Below are 26,654 nucleotides of genomic sequence, written 5' to 3' on the forward strand. Positions count from 1 at the left end.
GCTCCCCGAGTGGAGAGGAGAGCCCCGGGACCAGCGGGAGAGACCCGCCTTCGCTGGAGAGCCCAGCGCGAACCCGGTGAGTGCAGGTGCCTGCAGAGGAGGGGGGAGCGTCGGGACACATTGCCGGTGTCCGCCCCGCCCCCTCTCTGTAGCGCGACCTCGCGCCTGTAGTTATTAAGAGCCAGAGAGGCTCTTAGGGGGCATTTTTTGAGCGATCCGAGTCCCCAAGAGGGGGACTCCAACCCGAGCCTAAGAGAGGCTCCAACGAGAGAAAGCACCTCCGCGTTCTTGGAGCCACGAGGTGCCCCGGGGGCACCCGTTGCGTTAGAGCCCAGTGAGGCTCTTAGCCAGCATCATTGCTTTGGGTCCCCAGAGAGGGGGACCCCGCAGCCCAGCGAGGCTGCACCCTTTTGTTGCTGGGGCCCTGAGAGGCTCAGCAGCCCCCCTTACTGGTGTAAGAGAGCCTGAGAGAGGCTCACCAGTGCCACAGTGGTGGTTCTTTGAGCCCAGAGAGGCTCCAACTTTGCGCTAACTTTCCCTGCTCCAGTTGCCCAGTACTTTGTGGGCAACTGCCACGTTTAGGCCCTGACATTGGGACACCGGGACAGTCACAGGTGGTGACTGGTGAGTTTGGCGCAATTATATTTCCCCTGCACCTCTGAATGTATTGTTGATGCGTCATGTGCCTTTACACCTCTGAATGTTACGGCATCATGTGTTTTGCTTTTACACCCCTACAGGTAGTGTGACGTGTAGGTGGTTGTTTTTCTCCCTAGTACAGGTGGTGCTAGAGAGGCCCTGTTACCAGTGATTACTGGTTGTATGCTATTACTGAAAGTATTGCTTTATTACTGAAGGTATTGCTAAAGTGCTATTACTGAAAGTATTGCTTTATTACTGAAGGTATTGCTAAAGTGCTATTACTGAAAGTACTGTTTTATTACTGAAGGTATTGCGCTATTACTGAAAGTATTGCTTTATTACTGAAGGTATTGCGCTATTACTGAAAGTATTGCTTTATTACTGAAGGTATTGCTAAAGTGCTATTACTGAAAGTATTGCTTTATTACTGAAGGTATTGCTAAAGTGCTATTACTGAAAGTATTGCTTTATTACTGAAGGTATTGCTAAAGTGCTATTACTGAAAGTATTGCTTTATTACTGAAAGTATTGCTGCTAAAAGTGTTGATACCCTTGACAGTGGTCCAAGTGGCCCTGTCCTGTACAAATATCCCTTGTAAATTCCGCCCGTGTCTGTTGGCACAGTGTAACAAGATGTGTGTTTTATCTGATGTATATTTATTCTAATACAAAGGCTATTTTCATATAACCTTGTGTGGAGTTTTCCTTTGTGGTGGGCCTTTGGTTGTTGTTGCTGGGGTGCGTGCGCAAATACTTAACTTACATCGCCTCCAAGTTTAGCCTTGACTGCTCGCGCCACGTTACCTAGAGGGCGAGTGGGGGTTGCCTTGGTGTGTGACTCCCTTGCCCTGACCCTTGGAAGTGGCGATCCCTGATTGACCTCGACGCGAATCTTGGCCGGCCAGGGTCCCATTTCCAACACATGGGTACCACTGAAGTCTAGCCTGCTGATATGATAATGACCTTTGGGTAGGGGTTTTGGATGTGTACCACTGAAGTCTAGCCTGTTGATTTGATAACGGTCTTTTGGGTGGGGCTTTTGGATGGGTACCACTGAAGTCTAGCCTGCTGATAAGATAATCACCTTTGGATAGGGCTCTTGCATGGGTACCACTGAAATCTAGCCTGCTGATATGATAATGATCTTTGGGTAGGGGTTTTGGATGTGTACCACTGAAGTCTAGCCTGTTGATTTGATAACGGTCTTTTGGGTGGGGCTTTTGGATGGGTACCACTGAAATCTAGCCTGCTGATATGATAATGACCTTTGGATAGGGGTCTTGGATGGGTACCACTGAAGTCTAGCCCGTTGATATAATAATGACCTTTTGGATCGGGCTTTCGGAAGGGTACCACTGAAATTGAGCCTGCTGATATGCTACGATAAATCCATAGTTTTAAAACAAGTTGTGCCACCATCTCTTGTACATGTTGCATCTCGGCAGTTTTATTTTTGGAATCCAACTCAGAAAGGAATTGGCATAATCTGGGTTTGAATCAGTCAGTGAACCAGAAAGGATTTTGTGATGTTTGTTTTTGATGTAGGGCAATATCTGTTTCAGTTGTCTTATGCTGAATAAACTTGAACGCTCTACAGAGCTGATGTGAGCCTCAAAGTTCAATTCGGTATTCCAGATGACCCTCAGCTTTCTAGTTTCTTAGTCAAGGTGGATGGGGTCTCAAATATCTCCATTGGCTAAGCGAGGTTATTCAGAAGTCTGTGTCTTGAGCCTACGCAGAGCATCTCAGATTTGCTCTGTTTAACTCGAACCCACTTTTATTCATCCCCATGTCCTACGAGACCAACATGTGCACGTAGATCTGTATGTCATCAGCAAATCAGCATTATTTGAGGTCTCTGGAGCAAATGGTAGAAAATAGCAGCTCGGAAAACAAGAGAGAGGGGGAAAGGGTGAAACATGGGGTACTCCACATTCAACCTTCCCCTCTGATGACTTGAAGAACTCTAGTCTGACATTTTGTGTCTGTCTTCTTAGAAAATTATCTGAACCATTTTAGAGCTGTATCCGATGCAGTAGCTACTATTCCTCACTGATCATGCAAAAAGATCTAACAATATCAGCCAAGATAAAGATATTTAACCATTATCAGCAAGGCAGGCATCTAGAACTGTTTTATTGCCCAGCCGAGAACTAAAACCAGCTCTTTGTTCTTCCTGCTGTTAGGATGAAATCTCAGCATTTTTCTCCTGATGAGATCCCAGTATTTATCCCCTGCCTGAATTCCAGATTTTGTCTCATCCTGTTGCGATTTCAGCATTTATTCTCTGATAGGATCTCAGCCCTTGTCCCCAGTAGGACCCCAGCATCCTTTCCCAGAGTGGTTCCCAGCATTCATCATATACCATGATGCCAGCATTTATCTCCTGATGGGATGCCAGTGTTTGTCCCCTAATAGGATCCCAGCATGTATAACTTATTGGCCTGGCAATTATTGCCCCCTGGAATCCCGAATTGCATTGCCTCAGTGAGTTCTTGCATGTATCCCCTGAATGGATTCCAGCATTTATCCGCTGATTGGATTCCAACATTTATCCCATAACTGGAGTCCAGCATTTATCCCCTGATTGGATTCCAGCATTTATCCCATAACTGGGTTCCAGCATTTATCCCCTGATTGGATTCCAACATTTATCCCATAACTGGATTCCAGCATTTATCCCCTGATTGCATTCCAGCATTTATCCCATAACTGGATTCCAGCATTTATCCTCTGATTGGATTCCAGCATTTATTCCCTGACTGGATCCCAGGATTTATCCCCTGATTGGATTCCAGCATTTATCCACTGATTGGATTCCAACATTTATCCCATAACTGGATTCCAGCATTTATCCCCTGATTGGATTCCAGCATTTATCCCATAACTGGGTTCCAGCATTTATCCCCTGATTGGATTCCAACATTTATCCCATAACTGGATTCCAGCATTTATCCTCTGATTGGATTCCCGCATTTATCCCCTGACTGGATCCCAGGATTTATCCCCCGATTGGATTCCAGCATTTATCCGCTGATTGGATTTCAACATTTATCCCATAACTGGATTCCAGCATTTATCCCATAACTGGATTCCAGCATTTATCCCCTGATTGGATTCCAGCATTTATCCACTGATTGTATTCCAGCATTTATCCCCTGACTGGATCCCAGGATTTATCGCCTGATTTGATTCCAGCATTTATCCCCTTATTAGATTCCAGCATTCATCCCCTTATTAGATTCCAGCATTTATCCACTGATTCAATACCAGAATTTATCCCCTGATTGGATTCCTGCATTTATCCGCTGATTGGTTTCCAACATTTATCCCATAACTGTATTCCAGCATTTATCCCCTGATTGGATTCCAGCATTTATCCCATAATTGGATTCCAGCATTTATCCCCTGATTGGATTCCAGCATTTATCCGCTGACTGGATTCCAGCATTTATTCCCTGACTGGATCCCAGGATTTATCCCCTGATTGGATTCCAGCATTTATCCACTGATTGGATTCCAGCATTTATCACTTATTAGATTCCAGCATTTATCCGCTGATTGGATTTCAGTATTTATCCCATGACTGGATCCCAGCATTTATCCCTTGACTGGATTCCAGCATTTATCCCTTGACTGGATTCCAGCATTTATGCTGACTGGATTCCAGCATTTATATCCTGACTGAATTCTAGGATTTATCCTAGTGCGATGTCAGTATTCAGTTCATGATGGCATCCCAACATGTTCCCTTATGAGATCCCAGCATTCATCTCCCGGCATAAATCCAGTGGATCCTGGAATTTGCTACTAATTGGATATTTATATGTAAATAGGATCCCACTATATATTTCTGGCTACAATATCAGCTTTGGTCTACTCACAGGATCCTTACTGATCTCCTCATAAAATACCGGGACTTATTTCCTAATAGGATCCCATTACGTATGCCTTAGTTTGACTGACACAAAATGGAATCCCAGCTTTCATGTACTCATCGCATCCTGGCTTTATCCACCGATGAGACACCATCACTGACCTTTGATAGGACCCGAGCATCCATCTACTGATTGATTCCTTGCATTCACCCCCTTGTTGGAATATCAACATTCTTCCTTCCATGAGAGCTTGAGATTCCAGCATTTATCCGCTGATTGGAATTTAGCATTTATCCCCTGACTGGATCCCTGGATTTATCCCCTGATTGGATTCCAGCATTTATCCGCTGATTGGATTTCAACATTTATCCCATAACTGGATTCCAGCATTTATCCCATAACTGGATTCCAGCAATTATCCCCTGATTGGATTCCAGCATTTATCCACTGATTGGATTCCAGCATTTATCACTTATTAGATTCCAGCATTTATCCGCTGATTGGATTTCAGTATTTATCCCATGACTGGATCCCAGCATTTATCCCTTGACTGGATTCCAGCATTTATCCCTTGACTGGATTCCAGCATTTATGCTGACTGGATTCCAGCATTTATATCCTGACTGAATTCTAGGATTTATCCTAGTGCGATGTCAGTATTCAGTTCATGATGGCATCCCAACATGTTCCCTTATGAGATCCCAACATTCATCTCCCGGCATAAATCCAGTGGATCCTGGAATTAGCTACTAATTGGATCCCCGCTTTATAAGTAAATAGGATCCCACTATATATTTCTGGCTACAATATCAGCTTTGGTCTACTCACAGGATCCTTACTGATCTCCTCATAAAATATCAGGACTTATTTCCTAATAGGATCCCATTACGTATGCCTTAGTTTGACTGACACAAAATCGAATCCCAGCTTTCATGTACTCATCGCATCCTGGCTATATCCACCAATGAGACATCATCACTGACCTTTGATAGGACCCGAGCATCCATCTACTGATTGATTCCTTGCATTCACCCCCTTGTTGGAATATCAACATTCTTCCTTCCATGAGAGCTTGAGATTCCAGCATTTATCCGCTGATTGGAATTCAGCATTTATCCCCTGACTGGATCCCAGGATTTATCCCCTGATTGGATTCCAGCATTTATCCGCTTATTGGATTTCAACATTTATCCCATAACTGGATTCCAGCATTTATCCCTTAACTGGATTCCAGCAATTATCCCCTGATTGGATTCCAGCATTTATCCACTGATTGGATTCCAGCATTTATCCACTGATTGGATTCCAGCATTTATCCCCTTAATAGATTCCAGCATTCATCCCCTTATTAGATTCCAGAATTTATCCACTGATTCAATACCAGAATTTATCACTTATTAGATTCCAGCATTTATCCGCTGATTGGATTTCAGTATTTATCCCATGACTGGATCCCAGCATTTATCCCTTGACTGGATTCCAGCATTTATCCCTTGACTGGATTCCAGCATTTATGCTGACTGGATTCCAGCATTTATATCCTAACTGAATTCTAGGATTTATCCTAGTGCGATGTCAGTATTCAGTTCATGATGGCATCCCAACATGTTCCCTTATGAGATCCCAACATTCATCTCCCGGCATAAATCCAGTGGATCCTGGAATTAACTACTAATTGGAACCCCGCTTTATATGTAAATAGGATCCCACTATATATTTCTGGCTACAATATCAGCTTTGGTCTACTCACAGGATCCTTACTGATCTCCTCATAAAATACCAGGACTTATTTCCTAATAGGATCCCATTGCGTATGCCTTAGTTCGACTGACACAAAATGGAATCCCAGCTTTCATGTACTAATCGCATCCTGGCTATATCCACCGATGAGACACCATCACTGACCTTTGATAGGACCCGAGCATCCATCTACTGATTGATTCCTTGCATTCACCCCCTTGTTGGAATATCAACATTCTTCCTTCCATGAGAGCTTGAGATTCCAGCATTTATCCGCTGATTGGAATTCAGCATTTATCCCCTGACTGGATCCCAGGATTTATGCCCTGATTGGATTCCAGCATTTATCCGCTGATTGGATTTCAACATTTATCCCATAACTGGATTCCAGCAATTATCCCCTGATTGGATTCCAGCATTTATCCACTGATTGGATTCCAGCATTTATCCACTGATTGGATTCCAGCATTTATCCCCTTAATAGATTCCAGCATTCATCCCCTTATTAGATTCCAGCATTTATCCACTGATTCAATACCAGAATTTATCACTTATTAGATTCCAGCATTTATCCGCTGATTGGATTTCAGTATTTATCCCATGACTGGATCCCAGCATTTATCCCTTGACTGGATTCCAGCATTTATCCCTTGACTGGATTCCAGCATTTATGCTGACTGGATTACAGCATTTATATCCTAACTGAATTCTAGGATTTATCCTAGTGCGATGTGTCAGTATTCAGTTCATGATGGCATCCCAACATGTTCCCTTATGAGATCCCAACATTCATCTCCTGGCATAAATCCAGTGGATCCTGGAATTCGTTACTAATTGGATCCCCGCTTTATATGTAAATAGGATCCCACTATATATTTCTGGCTACAATATCAGCTTTGGTCTACTCACAGGATCCTTACTGATCTCCTCATAAAATACCAGGACTTATTTCCTAATAGGATCCCATTATGTATGCCTTAGTTTGACTGACACAAAATGGAATCCCAGCTTTCATGTACTCATCGCATCCTGGCTATATCCACCGATGAGACACCATCACTGACCTTTGATAGGACCAGAGCATCCATCTACTGATTGATTCCTTGCATTCACCCCCTTGTTGGAATATCAACATTCTTCCTTCCATGAGAGCTTGAGATTCCAGCATTTATCCGCTGATTGGAATTCAGCATTTATCCCCTGACTGGATCCCAGGATTTATCCCCTGATTGGATTCCAGCATTTATCCGCTGATTGGATTTCAACATTTATCCCATAACTGGATTCCAGCAATTATCCCCTGATTGGATTCCAGCATTTATCCACTGATTGGATTCCAGCATTTATCCACTGATTGGATTCCAGCATTTATCCCCTTAATAGATTCCAGCATTCATCCCCTTTTTAGATTCCAGCATTTATCCACTGATTCAATACCAGAATTTATCACTTATTAGATTCCAGCATTTATCCGCTGATTGGATTTCAGTATTTATCCCATGACTGGATCCCAGCATTTATCCCTTGACTGGATTCCAGCATTTATCCCTTGACTGGATTCCAGCATTTATATCCTAACTGAATTCTAGGATTTATCCTAGTGCGATGTCAGTATTCAGTTCATGATGGCATCCCAACATGTTCCCTTATGAGATCCCAACATTCATCTCCCGGCATAAATCCAGTGGATCCTGGAATTCGCTACTAATTGGATACCCGCTTTATATGTAAATAGGATCCCACTATATATTTCTGGCTACAATATCAGCTTTGGTCTACTCACAGGATCCTTACTGATCTCCTCATAAAATACCAGGACTTATTTCCTAATAGGATCCCATTACGTATGCCTTAGTTTGACTGACACAAAATGGAATCCAATCCCAGCTTTCATGTACTAATCGCATCCTGGCTATATCCACCGATGAGACACCATCACTGGCCTTCGATAGGACCCGAGCATCCATCTACTGATTGATTCCTTGCATTCACCCCCTTGTTGGAATATCAACATTCTTCCTTCCATGTGAACTTGAGATTCGTTTCATGTAGCGATCCCAGGGGCATATTTACATTGGGATAACATCACCTGATTACTCTTAGCGATGTTCTGGTGGCGATATGCCCTTCTCCATATTTTCAAAGTGTCGTAAGCCCCTTTTTGTGTCTTAACCCCGCCTTGTAAAAAACCCACCCTCACACGCATCATGTAGTGTGAAAGGAGCGTGCTATGGGTGTTGCTGTCAGCGTTCCACCACAACGCCAAAACTAACGCCATGCAACAGCAGGCGCTACAACGGAGAAACAAGGAGAAATGCTTTTATTTCTCCATGTTTTTGCATTCTGCAGCACACATAGAAAGAGCAAAATGCCATTAATGAATATTTATGTGTAGGAAGAGACACCTTCCGGGACATAAACAATCATTGAATAATGACGATTTGCTACTTCTACGTATGCTGAATTCAGCAGCACGCATAGAAGTAACACATCACCATAATGGATTGTTTATGTGCAGGAAGGGACACCTTCCTTCACTTAAACAATCAGTCCCTGCAGCACAGGCCCCTTTGTACTATAGTGCAAATGTGCTTGTGTTGGCGCTAGGCAGCTCATTTTAGCGCCAGCACAGGAGGAAACACAGGGGAGCTTTGTATTGGTGTAAACACAGCGCGTTCCTGCATTTTGAAAATGTCGGAGCACGGCGATGCCGAAGATGGCGCAGTTCCGCTCTCCGAAATTTCGTTGTAAATATGCCTCCCCAGTATCCATTCACCGATGGGATCCTTGCATTTATCCACTGGTGGGATCCCATTCTTGGTAGAATTCCATAGTTCATCCTCTGACTGGATCCCAGTGTTCATCACCTGATGAGTTCCAAGGACAATCTACTACTTTATGGAAACATATTCCTCTTTTATTGGAGTTTCAGATGAGTTGAATGTTAGAGTTCTGCTAAGACCCTGTTTGTTCCCTTTATGGAGCTTGACCTTTGGGTTCCCAGCTTTGAAAATGTCCCTGCCATTGGGATCCATGTCTTCTTTGCATTAGGAGTTATGTAGCCTTATAGCTAGCTAGACACCATGTATGTTTCTTTGACCTGAACTATGAAGTCACTTTAGACTAGTAAAGAGAAAGAGGAGTGACAAAGATTCTGTTCGTGGTCCAAAATAATTTGCTTTTGCAGAGTTTCATTTTTATCTGTCTCCCTAAAAATCCATCCCACCTTTATTGCCATTTAATCTGAACCAGGGCAATTTGTGTTGCCGGTCAGTGTGCCCAGTGCAGTTCTTGGTACCTACTTATATTCTTGTCTGTGCTTCCATATCATTGCTAAGGCCAGCACCAGCCACACAGATCATTGTTTAGGTCAAGGGGCGTCCTCCTGGACGAGATATAAAGATGCCGGCTTAAATATTAGTGAATCTAACTGAGACATTCTCAGTAGGAGCCGTTGGAGGGTGGAAACTCAACCTGTCAGGGTCATTGTGCTGTTTCAAGTCATTAATATTTAAAGAATGTTCCTTTTCATATTTGGTTTCAGGTGTTTGCAGCACCCTTTTATCTAACCCGACCGGCACCCTGGCGTCTTCCAATAACCCTTCCTCGTACCCGAACAACGTCAACTGTGTCTACATGATCCGAGTGCCTTCCGATAAGGTATGTCCTTCAGAGACAAGCTGATGGGGCTAGTCGCGCTTTCCTCCTGCCAGAGTCCTGAGCCGCCTAGGGGTGGGACTTAGAGTAGCGCGCTGGGTTAGGAGCTGCCTGATTGGCGGCCGAGGTAGCTGCTGAGATAGGTCACTCTGGTTAGAGTGGTCCATCAGAGAGGAGGAGAAGGATCTGTCCTTGGAATGTTCTCTCCAATGACGTCAGCACCATAGCTGCAGAGCTTCGGAGAACCAATCAGAAGATATTATTGAAATCTAAAGTAGGGCTGACACCAAAGACTAGATGGAATAAAGCTTAAAGAGTGGGTCTACAAGGGGCAAATAAGTCAAACTTTAACCATCTTCCAATTGGACTTCACAGAAATGCCCCATGGGGGCAATAAGCAATGGTGAGAGGGAATGCCAGTGGAGTACCCCAATGGATATGGGCACACAAGGATTAACCTATTAATTGACAGTGTAGCAGGACAGAATACCGGGGTGCACAGCGATAGGTGTGTATGGTACAAGAATATTGAGTTTTGAATACAGTGCTTCAAAAACATCTTAGCCAAAATATCAGCTAACAAAGTATGGTTTAGGTCAATATGCATAGGTAAGTATAGACTTCCGCTACTTAATATCACATTTATCTTTAGCATATATGGTCTGCTGGTGGGCATCACTCACACTCAAAGGTAGGACACAGGTTATTGGTAACCGAGAGGCAGTGCCCCAGAGAGGTGGAGGGCCATCCTTATCAGCCCAATGAGGAGTCAACTGTACCATGTGCCTTGAAGCTTACCCCAGCTTAGCTCTCTCGGTTACTCCTTTAACTTGACTGACAGCCCCAGCTTAGCACAGACAACAAGACCCCAGTGTGTAACTTCTTCACAAGAGGTACCAAAGCTTCAGAACAGGGTTGCTTCCAAGTAGAGGCACCATGAGAGAAGACAGGAGCTGCAGGGACAGCATAAGGGGGTCATGTCTCTTTAAACGCATATGAAGTTTAGGGATGGTGGCGAAGGAGGCTGGAAACAGTACAAGTCAATGCAAAATCACCGACTGAGTCTACTCTGCGGATAACTTTCAAAAACTGAAAATCTGTCCTTTTTAAACAAATAGTGGATATAAAGTTCTAGACACCCAGGAGGTCGTATGTCTAATTTATTGCTCTTTTTTCTCAGATTCTTCTGCAGTTTGATGCCTTCGATCTCCAATCCTCCTCAAACTGCGACTCCGACTACCTCACAATTTACGATGGCAACAGTAAGGCAGCCCCAGTCTTACTCAGCAAAGCGTGTGGGACCGGGCTGCTCCAGCCATTCATGTCTTCTGGAAATAAGATGCTGCTGGAGTTTGTGACAGATGGTTCCATCACCGCCAGTGGCTTCAAGGCCTCCTACAGCAGTGGTACGGTCCTTGGTGTCAGGCTGCTCTCAGGCAGGGAGGAGGAATGTAGAAGGCTCTTTCAACAATGGTATGGCCCTTGGTGTCCAGTCACTCGCAGACAGGGCTAAGGGGACTCAGTGGCCTCCTACAGCAATGGTACTGTCCTTGGTGTCAGGCCACTCTCAGACAGGGGAGGGAGGGAGGAAGCAAGGGCCTTCTACAGTAATGCTGTAGCCCTTGGTGCCAGCCCACTGACAGACAGGGGAGGAAGGAAGCAAAGGCCTTCTACAGTCATGCTGTAGCCCTTGGTGCCAGCCCACTGACAGACAGGGGAGGAAGGAAGCAAAGGCCTTCTACAGCTCGCCAAGACCTCGTGTTGGGACCCAGTGAGCTGTGCTCCCAGGATATCTGGGTGTGTTGGCGTAAGGCTCACTGCAGGAAGTGCTTGTTTCTCAGAGTCAATAGAGGTCTCACCATGAACTACAAGATGTTGTGAGCCCAGTACACTGACAAAATACCTTGAGTCTGGGGAAAGGAGCTGGAGATGGTACATAGATTAGCAGTGTTTTGTTTCTGTCTTGGCCACCGATGATCAGGGGGTTGTCAAAGATCACAGTGTGCACAAAATATATGGGAACACATATGATTAGTGACATGGGAGAGTACTGACAAGAATCTCTGAAAGTGGGGGTCCTCTATTGGCAGGGACATGGGCTCTATTATTTACCATCCTGACAGTAAATGTGTACTTTCTGACAGGAACCTCATGTCATGTCCCCAGTTTCTTGCCATGTACCACTATTTTTGGGACATGTTATGTTATGTTATGTTATATTTAATTTATACAGCGCACAGCTGCTCGCAAGTGTGAGCTGAGGCACAAACAGCGTGCCGGGGGCATCAGGCAGGACCCTACTCCTGGTTCTGCTGTGGCACACAGTTGTGGAAGGGCTGAGATGTGTTTTGTGCATGTGGACTTTGTACACTCATCACCGGTACTCTATGCACAGAGTACTAAGATGATTCTTTCTTCTGTTTGACAGTAAAATGTGGCGGCACATTCACCAGCTCTGACGGCACCATCTCATCCCCTAACTTCCCCAACAATTACGATGCCAACATGGACTGCGGCTTCTACATCACGGCTCCAGCTGGATCCAAGGTAAGTGCAGGAGCTACCCAATGTCATTCTAGTACTGAGAAAAAGCACGCAAGCCTGGTAGACCATGGAATCCTGAAGAACCTTCTAGAATTTCCGCCAGAGAGGGCAGTGTGACATCATGACTTTCCAGAACAGCTTTAAACAAGCATTAGTGAATGCATTAGGTTTTGCCCATGTGATTAATAATACACTTTTTTTCTTCTAAGTTGTAGTTTGATGAGCCGTTGCACAATATAAGTTACAGAAAGTCTGTTAAAGTGTTATGACTTGTTTATGTTCAAAAAGGAAATATATTGTGCTTTTACTACTGGTATTATAAAGGAGATTAGGTAAATGGACAAACATAAAAAAAATGCACCTGACAAGTAGACTTGGAAATGTTGCAGCTATGTGGAGAATACGTAAGGGTGGGATGAAAAAACATACAAGTAAATCGTAAGCACGGTTTTTGCAAAACCAGAAAACAAGATTATGAAAACTCGATTAAAAGGTGTTGTTTGGTTATTGCCCATTAGTAACATAAACAAATGAAAATTAACTTTACATTTTTCAAATGAGCATTTGACCATTTGTGCAATATAAGTGAAACACACTGAAAGTAAGACGTCCCGGTGCCACTGTACTTGCTAAACCATTAAAATCATGATAACTAGATAATGCACTTTGCGTGTTTTAAGAATGTACAGTTGGTGTTCTTTAGATTATGTAACAATAAAAATACAGGAGCCTGTTTAAATGACTTCAGCGAACTATTTTTAGCAATTATTGAGCTAAAATACCACGCTTTAAAAGTCTGCAAATAAATATGAATGCATTTTACATCCATGGAAAGACTGACTGCAAACTTCTCACTATTAGAGAACCTCTCAATGACCACGTTGTTTATTCACATGGGGCAAGGAAAATGCAGCAAACCATATCGCATGTTTTGTGCTAGAACAATACAATCTGCACAGTAAAGGCCAGTCCCAAGAAAAGAAAGTCTTACCACCTACCTGCTTACTAACTTAAATGCTTAGTGGTAAAAAAGAGAACTTACACCAGGGGAAAATAATATGTTTTTTATATTTAAAAGATACCAGCAATGCCCAGCAGCTGGAATTTTTAAAGTTACTGCTACTGAAACTATACAGACTCCTTTCCTGGCAAGTCAAAGGAATAGGGTGCAATCAAAAGACTCAATGAATACTTTTAGAACAGGCACATGACCATGTATACAATCCTAGAGTTGTCTGGCGCTGTAATGTTACTCAGAAACTGTCCAAACGGATATAGGAGGTTAAAACATCCCCTCAGAGCACCAGGGAGCATGCTCGTGTAAAGCACTGCAATCAGTTCGTTCAAGTTTACACTACATACTGCGCCAACAACAAACACATGACACAGAGAAGAAAACAATGTTGTTAGCAACAAACACATGACACACAATAAAATGCAATTTTTATTAGGGGAATAATACCATAAGGAATGTGAAATGTGATAAAAGCTACACACACTAAAGCAGAGTTAAACAAGCAAGCTTTAAATGCATGCAGCCTGGGGAAGATAAGTATCGGTAAACAGTTAACACTGGGCAGCCTTAATGTAGGAAAAAAAGATCCACAACTTTTGGGCCCAGTGCCACTGCACCTGCTGCACCATTGAAATTATGATCCTAGTCCCTGAAAGATAACTGTATTTGTGACTGCCTGTTTAGTAGTTAAATATAGCAATATTTGGTGTTTAGAGGAGGTAAGACAGCTTTTTGCTGTGGTGCCACTGCACCTGCTGCACCATTTCAGTCATAACTGTATTGCCTGCAAGGTAACTGCACTTTGACTGCCTCTTTAATAGTAAAATATAGCAATATTAGGTGTCTGGTGGTCTGCCTAGAGCTTTTGGCCCTGTTGTCAGTGCACCTGCTACACCATTGTAATTATGATCCTAGTGCCTGCTAGATTACTGCACTTGTGACTGCCTGTTTAGTAGTTAAATTTAGCAATATTCTGTGTTTAGTGGGGTCTCTAGAGCTTTTGGCTCTGGTGCCACTACACCTGCTGCACCATTAAAAACATGCCACTATTACCTGGAAGATAACCACACTTGTACTGCCTATTTAATAGTAAAATATAACAATATTTGGTGTCATGGAGACGGGTTCCTGCTCCCAGACCAAGCTGGTGCCTGCAGCCACGTCTCTTAGAAGATGTCTGATTTAGAGACACTTATGCATACTACATATTTCTCTGGTACGGCTTCCTCGCCGTGGGTGGAATGTGAAGCATTTAAGGTAGTAGTGCATGGTGCCTTGATTGGCCAGAGAGCCAACACTCAGAGAATACACAGAAGCCGACAGGGCGGGCACGCTCCTGGCTCAGTTAATTCGTGGGGAACCATCTCCTAAGCCTATCTTATCAATCTACGCACTCACGCAGGGACCAGTGGTGACACAACTGGGGATCAATAGCATTCCTAGACAAGTGCACCCCTTTATAAATGGCTCTGCAGCCTCCTGACTCTGTAGAACTATCTGAGTTTCAACACCAAGCAGCTCTGCCTAGGGTGCCCACAATGGAAAGTGAAGAACTTGCTGCTTCCATCCTGGCGAGTGAGATTCGTGGCACCATCAGATTTGTCCCCAATAAACACACGCATCTGATGGAATTCCGGTGGAATTCTATTCCACCTATGCTGCAAAATTGGTGCCAAAGCTGGAGAAATTATATTATACTTCACTAGATGTATAATACACGCTCCCCTGCCCCAATAGCAAAGCTATCGGAACATCCCTGTTAAACCCGGCATTGGTACTGAATACAGAATATAAAATTCTCAGTAAAACTCTGGCCCGCCTACTGCTCCCCTTACTCGTGCACTTGATCCACACGGATCCATATGGTTGATTTACCTGATGCAACACCTCCTTGAACATAAGGGCCTGTGTGGAATAATGGATGTAGCCTGAGACCACCCATATGCCGGCTGCCTTTCCTTTGATAACCAACAAGATTTTGATACCCTAGTCTTGGACTCCATGCTTGCTGCTTTGATTCACTATGGGATACCCCTGCTTATATCCGGTGGGTGAAACTACTATATTCATCACCTACGGCCAGAGCCAGAACTGGTCCCTATGTCTCCGATCCCTACCAAGTGTCTAACCGCACTCAACAGGGTTCCCATAAGTCCCTTCTCTGCTTCATATTGGCGGTCGAGCCAATCGCATAGCGGATCCTGCAGGTGGCGGACCACAGTGGGGTCCCTTTCGATCGAGTGGTGTATTCCGTATCTCTATATGTTGATTACATGCTTCTGTATTTCAAAGACATCTGGGAGGGCAAATTAGAGATAGCCCAATTGCTGTCCTTGTTTGGCCACTTTTCAGGGTCGCATATTAATGCAGATAAATCTTGAGCTTACTTCTTTGCTAATACCTATACAGAGACCACATTTAGATTCGGTGACACACAACTGCAAACAGCACAAAGCACCTTTCGCTAACTGGGGATTCAGATATACCGCAAAACACAAGGGGCCCGATTCCCAAAAGTAAACTGAGACAAAAGTCTAGCTTTGCGACTTTTGGTATTCACAAAGGGCATTTACAAGTAGTACTTTTGTCTCAGTTTGACTTAAGTTTTGGTCTCAGTTAGACTTAAGACCAAAACCTAAGTTAAACTGAGACAAAAGTCTAACTTTATTACTCATAAATGCCATTTGAGAATATCAAAAGTCGTAAAGTTAGACTTTTGTCTCAGTTTACCTTTTTGAATCGGGCCATTATCTATTGGAGTGCAACCTCATACATAAGATTAACACACTGAGATCTCAAGTGTCGTTTTGGGTCACATTACTGGATTACATTACAGGGTACGTACTGGAGGCCGTCGCTTCTCCGTAAAGGCAGCTATACGCTGGAATTCGCTCCCCCGCAGTGTGCGGTTGGAACCCTGCTACTTGCGTTTTCGCAAGCAGCTCAAAACTCTGCTTTTCCCTAAATAAGTTTTTTCTCCCCTCTTGGCCAACTTCAAGCTCTCACAGCGCGGGGACGCCTCCGGGTCACCAGGCACTTTACAAATCTTTAAATAAATAATAAAATAAATAAATTACCCCAGTCGATAGCGGGCCATCTGTCCCTGGCGAAAATGGTGATGTTGCCACACTTGCTGTACCACTTTGTGAATTCACCAATCATAATAACGGCATGGGTGTTTAAACTGTTGAACACCATACTGATTGATCTTACAGGTGGGAGGGGGCCCCGCAGAATCAATCTACATAAACTGTAGATGCCTAACTCATGGAGGACCTGGCATGGCAGTTCGGGCTGGCCTGTTCCCATGGGGCACAAGGTCAAGACTGATTTGCATATGGCTAGGTTCATGGCATGGTGAGCAAAAAAACGATGGATTTAGGCCCAGATCTCTGTACTGGGGTCAATTGCGATTCCCCATTTTGCAATGTGTGATATTGTTCTGCATTCTGTCCATCAACTGTTGTTTTTGCATTTGTCACCCCGAGTGGGATGGGTATGCTCAGACGTGAGTCCTGTGCTCTCCATGCCACCGGAATCAAGCTATCCTGGCTGATGAGGGCTGAAAGCCCGAAACCAGTCCTATGATGCTTGTTTCCAGTCCAGGGAGGACCTGGCTTGGCAGTTCGGGCTGGACTGTTCCCAGGGGGCACATGGTCAAGACTGATTTGCATATGACTGGGCTCAAACTGGAATGGCACGGTGAGCAAAAAAACGATGGATTTAGGCCCAGATCTCTGTACTCGGGTGAATGTATGACATTGCTCTGCATTCTGTCCATCAACTGTTGTTTTTGCATACCTCATGTGGGCAGCATGGGGGCTCCAGACTTCAAAGACTGTTGCATAGCTGGACAACTATAGTGGCTATCATATTCAACCCCACACAAAATCCACAAAATGTTCCCTACCGCCCCTTGGCTTTGGACTTGCCCTTCCCTGATTGGTTACTGGGGCGGGATTTCAGCTGCACTAACAGACCTTATTGGCCTACATCAGTATTGGGGTTATCTCCACGGCCCAAAAGCTCTAAAGTGGCCCAGCGCTTTACAGACCTCTCTCTGCTCTTGGTCAATAGACTGCTTACGAAATGCTGGAAGTCCCCACAGGCTCTTAGGGTAGTTACCTGGCAAGAGGAAGTCTTGCAATGGGACTTGGCAGAAAGTGAGGCTCTGAGGAGGGAAGAATATAGGGGCCAACAGGAAAAACCTATACCATTCAATGGGACAGACTAATGGAAGGGTCCCAGGCGCAGACTTTGGAGCCCTGGAGAGTGGGGGCGCACGCTGTGACTCTGGTTACCAAACTGGGGGACTCCTCTGTGTGGGTGGCACCACAGCCATTGATTTCTAATTCTGAAACTGGTCCATATTAGAGGTATGGAACTCGTGCCCCAACCTCACTTCCATGTTCATCTCTTCCCTCCTTTAGACGGCCCTGAACGAGGCAGTCTGGCCACGTACCGGCATATATCTATTGGAGGTTGAGGGTTTTTTATATATAGCATATTTCATGACATGTTGATTGTTTCTAGTACAGACTGTTTGATCCCTGTATGTATATTACCATCTAAATATCTTAATGTATTAGGTGGGCTAATGTGCTGTATTCTTATTGTATAACAAAAATTCAATAACATTTGTGTTAAAAAAAGATATATTAACAGCAATAAATTTCACAAGCGCCATGCTGACGGCACCTAACAATTGACCTAATCTGCGATTCCACTCAGTTGATCGAAGCCGCTTCTGTGTGATGAAGGTGTCTAGGCACTGAACTGTATATAGAAAAGCTCAAGTGCCTCCTGCTGACAGTGATGGAAAATAAGGGCTAATTTATACATCTGTTTCCTTATGTCACACTGCCCCCTGCTGGCAGAATAGTGATGGTAAAGAAGGGCTAAAACATACTACTGCTTCCTTATGTTACACTGCCCCCTACTGGCAGGACAGTGATGGCAAATAAGGGCCAGTGCATACTTCTTGCTCCTTACATCAAATTGTCTTGTGCTAGAAGGACAATAATAATGGTGTGTAAGCTTCTCATTCTTTATGTCATACTGTGCCAGATGTATCAAAATTGGATTTGGCAATTCTATAATAGCGAATTCTACCGATTTTCTATTATAGACTCGCAAAATGCAATGTGTGTAGGTTTCAGCAAATCTTTTGTGATTCCTACATATTCCTTATTTGTGACTCGCAAATAAGGAATGGCTTCCCATTCTCTTCTATGGGCCTAGGCCCTTAGGAATGAATGGGAATTGCATGAGCAATGCGCGAGTACCCAATAGGTACTCGCAAATTGTTTATGCGATTTCAAGGGTGCAAGGGGGCCAAAAGGAAACCCTGATGCACCCCTGAACTATGCATGTGTGCACAATTGTGAATCCCCATTTTGCAATTGCCTTTTGAGATGATACATCCCAAAAGGCTTTTTCCCATTCGCAAACAAGCCAATTCTGTGAATCAGCGCGTTTGCGAACTGGAAAACGCTTGATACATCTGGCCCACTGCCTCCTGCTGGCAGGACAGTGATGTTAAATAAGGCTTGCGCATACTTCTCCTTTCATATGTCACACTGTCCCCTACTGGTGTGTTAGAGGTAGTAAGAAACGACTGTCACGTAATTTTCATCCTTATGGCACACTGCCGCCTGCTAGCATGATAAGAGGTACTTTTTAAGAACTAACACATACTTCTTATTTACACCCTGCAGGTTTCATTGAAAATCACATCTATTGCCCTTGAACCTAATCCTAAGTGCGACGCTGATTCCTTGTCTATTTTCGATGGTGCCAAGACAACTTCCCCGCTTATTGGAAAATACTGCAGTTCCAAGCTAATCCCCCCAGTGACCTCCACTGGGAGCTCCCTTCTGCTCCAGTTCCACAGTGATGGCTCATTGAACATGAAGGGATTCCAGGCCACCTACACCTTTGGTAAGTTCATCTGCGGTAAAGAGACTACTGGCTCTTCATCACTGAGGCTAAGCACAGCAGGGAGGTGTCTGGTCTTATCTGAGAAGATGTGGCAGAAGGCCAGTGTGGCACCATGGCATGCGCTCCAGTTTACTGTGCATGGGGGTAGCATGTACCCTCTGGATGCTGAACCTGCGCAGAAGAGATACCCAATGCTCTAGGAAGACTAAAGTGTGTACAAAGAGCACAAGTTGGCCCTGCTGTCCACCGATTACCCACAGGGGTCCTATCTTGGCTGAAGGGTCAGTTGAAGGTATTCGCACCAACTGTACATGGAATGGATGTGAGGGTCAATCAATCAATCAATCAGGGATTTATAAAGGGTGTGACCCTAGTGCATTGGAAGGCTGGACCACTCACATGTTCACCAATACCTAAACAAAATTCCAACACCTGGGACCTTACTTTGTGAAAGTCCTGCCTGGGCTGTCGCATGTGATGTCAATAAGTGAAAGGTTATGCAACTTAGATCAGAGAGCAAGACTCAGTAAATAGGGGAGCAAAGGCAGAGAAACTATAAATGCAAGTATAAAATGACCTGAAATATTTAGCGTTCAAGGTCAACATGTGGAAGATTGACAGGTCTGACCAATGAGTAAAACTCAGTAAGGGATGGAGATCGGTGTGGTGGCAGCAGAAAAAAAGCATTCTTGAATAGCTGAGAGCTCTGAAATAGTTTTCCACTCACTCCTGAAGTAAGGGTGTGGGATTCAGATACACTTCCAGATATAGCTGCGGCCACTGATGGACCCTTTCCCATCTCCCGAGGATGCCCATCACAAAAGGCTCTAGTGCCAGTTAATAAATAGCCTTGCTTCCCACCATCTAACTCTGGTAGGAGTGACGTGTGTTGTAGGACACTCGTACATATTAATACATATCCCCCTCTCCCACCATCTAACTCTGGTAGTAGTGACGTGTGTTGTAGGACACTCGTACATATTAATACATATCCCCCTCTCCCACCATCTAACTCTGGTAGTAGTGACGTGTGTTGTAGGACACTCGTACATATTAATACATATCCCCCTCTCCCACCATCTAACTCTGGTAGTAGTGACGTGTGTTGTAGGACACTCGCACATATTAATACATATCCCCCTCTCCCACCATCTAACTCTTGTAGTAGTGACATGCGTCGAAGGACACTCGTACATATTAATACAGATCCTCCTCTCCCTCCATCTAACTCTGGTAGTAGTGACGTGTGTTGTAGGACACTCGTACATATTAATACATATCCTCCTCTCCCACCATCGAACTCTGGTAGTAGTGACATGTGTTGTAGGACACTCGTACATATTAATACATATCCTCCTCTCCCACCATCTAACTCTTGGAGTAGTTACGTGTGTTATAGGACACTCGTACATATTAATACATATCCTCCTCTCCCACCATCTAACTCTTGTAGTAGTGACGTGTGTTGTAGGACACTCGTACATATTAATACATATCCTCCTCTCCCACCATCTAACTCTGGTAGTAGTGACGTGTGTCGAAGGACACTCGTACATATTAATACAGATCCTCCTCTCCCACCATCTAACTCTGGTAGTAGTGACGTGTGTTATAGAACACTCGTACATATTAATACATATCCTCCTCTCCCACCATCTAACTCTTGGAGTAGTGACGTATGTCGAAGGACACTAGTACATATTAATACATATCCTCCTCTCCCACCATCTAACTCTGGTAGTAGTGACGTGTGTTGTAGGACACTCGTACATATTAATACATATCCCCCTCTCCCACCATCTAACTCTGGTAGTAGTGACGTGTGTCGAAGCACACTCGTACATATTAATACATATCCTCCTATCCCACCATCTAACTCGGGTAGTAGTGACGTGTGTCGAAGGACACTAGTACATATTAATACATATCCCCCTCTCCGACCATCTAACTCTGGTAGTAGTGACGTGTGTCGAAGGACACTCGTACATATTAATACATATCCTCCTATCCCACCATCTAACTCGGGTAGTAGTGACGTGTGTCGAAGGACACTAGTACATATTAATACATATCCTCCTCTCCCACCATCTAACTCTTGGAGTAGTTACGTGTGTTATAGGACACTCGTACATATTAATACATATCCTCCTCTCCCACCATCTAACTCTTGTAGTAGTGACGTGTGTTATAGGACACTCGCACATATTAATACATATCCTCCTCTCCCACCATCTAACTCTGGTAGTAGTGACGTGTGTTATAGGACACTCGCACATATTAATACATATCCTCCTCTCCCACCATCTAACTCTGGTAGTAGTGACGTGTGTTGTAGGACACTCGTACATATTAATACATATCCTCCTCTCTCACCATCTAACTCTGGTAGTAGTGACGTGTGTTGTAGGACACTCGTACATATTAATACATATCCTCCTCTCCCACCATCTAACTCTGGTAGTAGTGACGTGTGTTATAGGACACTCGTACATATTAATACATATCCCCCTCTCCCACCATCTAACTCTGGTAGTAGTGACGTGTGTCGAAGGACACTAGTACATATTAATACATATCCCCCTCTCCCCCCATCTAACTCTGGTAGTAGTGACATGCGTCGAAGGACACTCGTACATATTAATACATATCCTCCTCTCCCACCATCTAACTCTGGTAGTAGTGACGTGTGTCGAAGGACACTAGTACATATTAAAACATATCCCCCTCTCCCCCCATCTAACTCTGGTAGTAGTGACATGCGTCGAAGGACACTCGTACATATTAATACATATCCCCCTCTCCCCCCATCTAACTCTGGTAGTAGTGACATGCGTCGAAGGACACTCGTACATATTAATACATATCCCCCTCTCCCACCATCTAACTCGGGTAGTAGTGACGTGTGTTGTAGGACACTCGTACATATTAATACATATCCTCCTCTCCCACCATCTAACTCTTGGAGTAGTTACGTGTGTTATAGGACACTCGTACATATTAATACATATCCTCCTCTCCCACCATCTAACTCTTGGAGTAGTGACGTGTGTCGAAGGACACTAGTACATATTAATACATATCCTCCTCTCCCACCATCTAACTCTGGTAGTAGTGACGTGTGTTGTAGGACACTCGTACATATTAATACATATCCCCCTCTCCCACCATCTAACTCTGGTAGTAGTGACGTGTGTCGAAGGACACTCGTACATATTAATACATATCCTCCTATCCCACCATCTAACTCGGGTAGTAGTGACATGTGTCGAAGGACACTAGTACATATTAATACATATCCCCCTCTCCCACCATCTAACTCTGGTAGTAGTGACGTGTGTCGAAGGACACTCGTACATATTAATACATATCCTCCTATCCCACCATCTAACTCGGGTAGTAGCGACGTGTGTCGAAGGACACTAGTACATATTAATACATATCCTCCTCTCCCACCATGTAACTCTTGGAGTAGTTACGTGTGTTATAGGACACTCGTACATATTAATACATATCCTCCTCTCCCACCATCTAACTCTTGTAGTAGTGACGTGTGTTATAGGACACTCGCACATATTAATACATATCCTCCTCTCCCACCATCTAACTCTGGTAGTAGTGACGTGTGTTATAGGACACTCGCACATATTAATACATATCCTCCTCTCCCACCATCTAACTCTGGTAGTAGTGACGTGTGTTGTAGGACACTCGTACATATTAATACATATCCTCCTCTCTCACCATCTAACTCGGGTAGTAGTGACGTGTGTTGTAGGACACTCGTACATATTAATACATATCCTCCTCTCCCACCATCTAACTCTGGTAGTAGTGACGTGTGTTATAGGACACTCGTACATATTAATACATATCCCCCTCTCCCACCATCTTACTCTGGTAGTAGTGACGTGTGTCGAAGGACACTAGTACATATTAATACATATCCCCCTCTCCCCCCATCTAACTCTGGTAGTAGTGACATGCGTCGAAGGACACTCGTACATATTAATACATATCCTCCTCTCCCACCATCTAACTCTGGTAGTAGTGACGTGTGTCGAAGGACACTAGTACATATTAATACATATCCCCCTCTCCCCCCATCTAACTCTGGTAGTAGTGACATGCGTCGAAGGACACTCGTACATATTAATACATATCCCCCTCTCCCCCCATCTAACTCTGGTAGTAGTGACATGCGTCGAAGGACACTCGCACATATTAATACATATCCCCCTCTCCCACCATCTAACTCGGGTAGTAGTGACGTGTGTTGTAGGACACTCGTACATATTAATACATATCCCCCTCTCCCCCCATCTAACTCGGGTAGTAGTGACATGCGTCGAAGGACACTCTTACATATTAATACATATCCCCCTCTCCCACCATCTAACTCTGGTAGTAGTGACGTGTGTTGTAGGACACTCTTACATATGAATACATATCCCCCTCTCCCACCATCTAACTCTGGTAGTAGTGACATGTGTTGTAGGACACTCGTACATATTAATACATATCCTCCTCTCCCACCATCTAACTCTGGTAGTAGTGACGTGTGTTGTAGGACACTCGTACATATTAATACATATCCCCCTCTCCCACCATCTAACTCTGGTAGTAGTGACGTGTGTCGAAGGACACTCGTACATATTAATACATATCCTCCTATCCCACCATCTAACTCGGGTAGTAGTGACATGTGTCGAAGGACACTAGTACATATTAATACATATCCCCCTCTCCCACCATCTAACTCTGGTAGTAGTGACGTGTGTCGAAGGACACTCGTACATATTAATACATATCCTCCTATCCCACCATCTAACTCGGGTAGTAGTGACGTGTGTCGAAGGACACTAGTACATATTAATACATATCCTCCTCTCCCACCATGTAACTCTTGGAGTAGTTACGTGTGTTATAGGACACTCGTACATATTAATACATATCCTCCTCTCCCACCATCTAACTCTTGTAGTAGTGACGTGTGTTATAGGACACTCGCACATATTAATACATATCCTCCTCTCCCACCATCTAACTCTGGTAGTAGTGACGTGTGTTATAGGACACTCGCACATATTAATACATATCCTCCTCTCCCACCATCTTACTCTGGTAGTAGTGACGTGTGTCGAAGGACACTAGTACATATTAATACATATCCCCCTCTCCCCCCATCTAACTCTGGTAGTAGTGACATGCGTCGAAGGACACTCGTACATATTAATACATATCCTCCTCTCCCACCATCTAACTCTGGTAGTAGTGACGTGTGTCGAAGGACACTAGTACATATTAATACATATCCCCCTCTCCCCCATCTAACTCTGGTAGTAGTGACTTGCGTCGAAGGACACTCGTACATATTAATACATATCCCCCTCTCCCCCCATCTAACTCTGGTAGTAGTGACATGCGTCGAAGGACACTCGCACATATTAATACATATCCCCCTCTCCCACCATCTAACTCGGGTAGTAGTGACGTGTGTTGTAGGACACTCGTACATATTAATACATATCCCCCTCTCCCCCCATCTAACTCGGGTAGTAGTGACATGCGTCGAAGGACACTCTTACATATTAATACATATCCCCCTCTCCCACCATCTAACTCTGGTAGTAGTGACGTGTGTTGTAGGACACTCTTACATATGAATACATATCCCCCTCTCCCACCATCTAACTCTGGTAGTAGTGACATGTGTTGTAGGACATTCGTACATATTAATACATATCCTCCTCTCCCACCATCTAACTCTGGTAGTAGTGACGTGTGTTGTAGGACACTCGTACATATTAATACATATCCCCCTCTCCCACCATCTAACTCTGGTAGTAGTGACGTGTGTCGAAGGACACTCGTACATATTAATACATATCCTCCTATCCCACCATCTAACTCGGGTAGTAGTGACATGTGTCGAAGGACACTAGTACATATTAATACATATCCCCCTCTCCCACCATCTAACTCTGGTAGTAGTGACGTGTGTCGAAGGACACTCGTACATATTAATACATATCCTCCTATCCCACCATCTAACTCGGGTAGTAGTGACGTGTGTCGAAGGACACTAGTACATATTAATACATATCCTCCTCTCCCACCATGTAACTCTTGGAGTAGTTACGTGTGTTATAGGACACTCGTACATATTAATACATATCCTCCTCTCCCACCATCTAACTCTTGTAGTAGTGACGTGTGTTATAGGACACTCGCACATATTAATACATATCCTCCTCTCCCACCATCTAACTCTGGTAGTAGTGACGTGTGTTATAGGACACTCGCACATATTAATACATATCCTCCTCTCCCACCATCTAACTCTGGTAGTAGTGACGTGTGTTGTAGGACACTCGTACATATTAATACATATCCTCCTCTCTCACCATCTAACTCTGGTAGTAGTGACGTGTGTTGTAGGACACTCGTACATATTAATACATATCCTCCTCTCCCACCATCTAACTCTGGTAGTAGTGACGTGTGTTATAGGACACTCGTACATATTAATACATATCCCCCTCTCCCACCATCTTACTCTGGTAGTAGTGACGTGTGTCGAAGGACACTAGTACATATTAATACATATCCCCCTCTCCCCCCATCTAACTCTGGTAGTAGTGACATGCGTCGAAGGACACTCGTACATATTAATACATTTCCTCCTCTCCCACCATCTAACTCTGGTAGTAGTGACGTGTGTCGAAGGACACTAGTACATATTAATACATATCCCCCTCTCCCCCCATCTAACTCTGGTAGTAGTGACATGCGTCGAACGACACTCGTACATATTAATACATATCCCCCTCTCCCCCCATCTAACTCTGGTAGTAGTGACATGCGTCGAAGGACACTCGCACATATTAATACATATCCCCCTCTCCCACCATCTAACTCGGGTAGTAGTGACGTGTGTTGTAGGACACTCGTACATATTAATACATATCCCCCTCTCCCCCCATCTAACTCGGGTAGTAGTGACATGCGTCGAAGGACACTCTTACATATTAATACATATCCCCCTCTCCCACCATCTAACTCTGGTAGTAGTGACGTGTGTTGTAGGACACTCTTACATATTAATACATATCCTCCTCTCCCACCATCTAACTCTGGTAGTAGTGACGTGTGTTGTAGGACACTCGTACATATTAATACATATCCCCCTCTCCCACCATCTAACTCTGGTAGTAGTGACATCAGTGATTTCCCTTTCA

General features: G+C 44.2%; 1 protein-coding gene across 1 annotated transcript in view; it reads left to right on the forward strand.

The window, feature by feature from the left end:
• The window catches only part of LOC147725059 (embryonic protein UVS.2-like), a 62,089-nt gene extending 42,473 nt beyond the window's left edge, over window positions 1-19,616 (forward strand). The window contains exons 9-12 of the mRNA XM_086918155.1: window positions 9,805-9,920; window positions 11,098-11,323; window positions 12,346-12,464; window positions 19,194-19,616. Of these exons, the coding sequence (XP_086774281.1) occupies window positions 9,805-9,920; window positions 11,098-11,323; window positions 12,346-12,464; window positions 19,194-19,616 (884 nt within the window). The remainder of the gene's footprint in view (window positions 1-9,804; window positions 9,921-11,097; window positions 11,324-12,345; window positions 12,465-19,193) is intronic.
• Window positions 19,617-26,654: the final 7,038 nt, after the last annotated feature.

The sequence above is a fragment of the Lissotriton vulgaris genome, chromosome 4_1 (assembly GCF_964263255.1).
Source record: "Lissotriton vulgaris chromosome 4_1, aLisVul1.2, whole genome shotgun sequence".
Taxonomy (NCBI): domain Eukaryota; kingdom Metazoa; phylum Chordata; class Amphibia; order Caudata; family Salamandridae; genus Lissotriton; species Lissotriton vulgaris.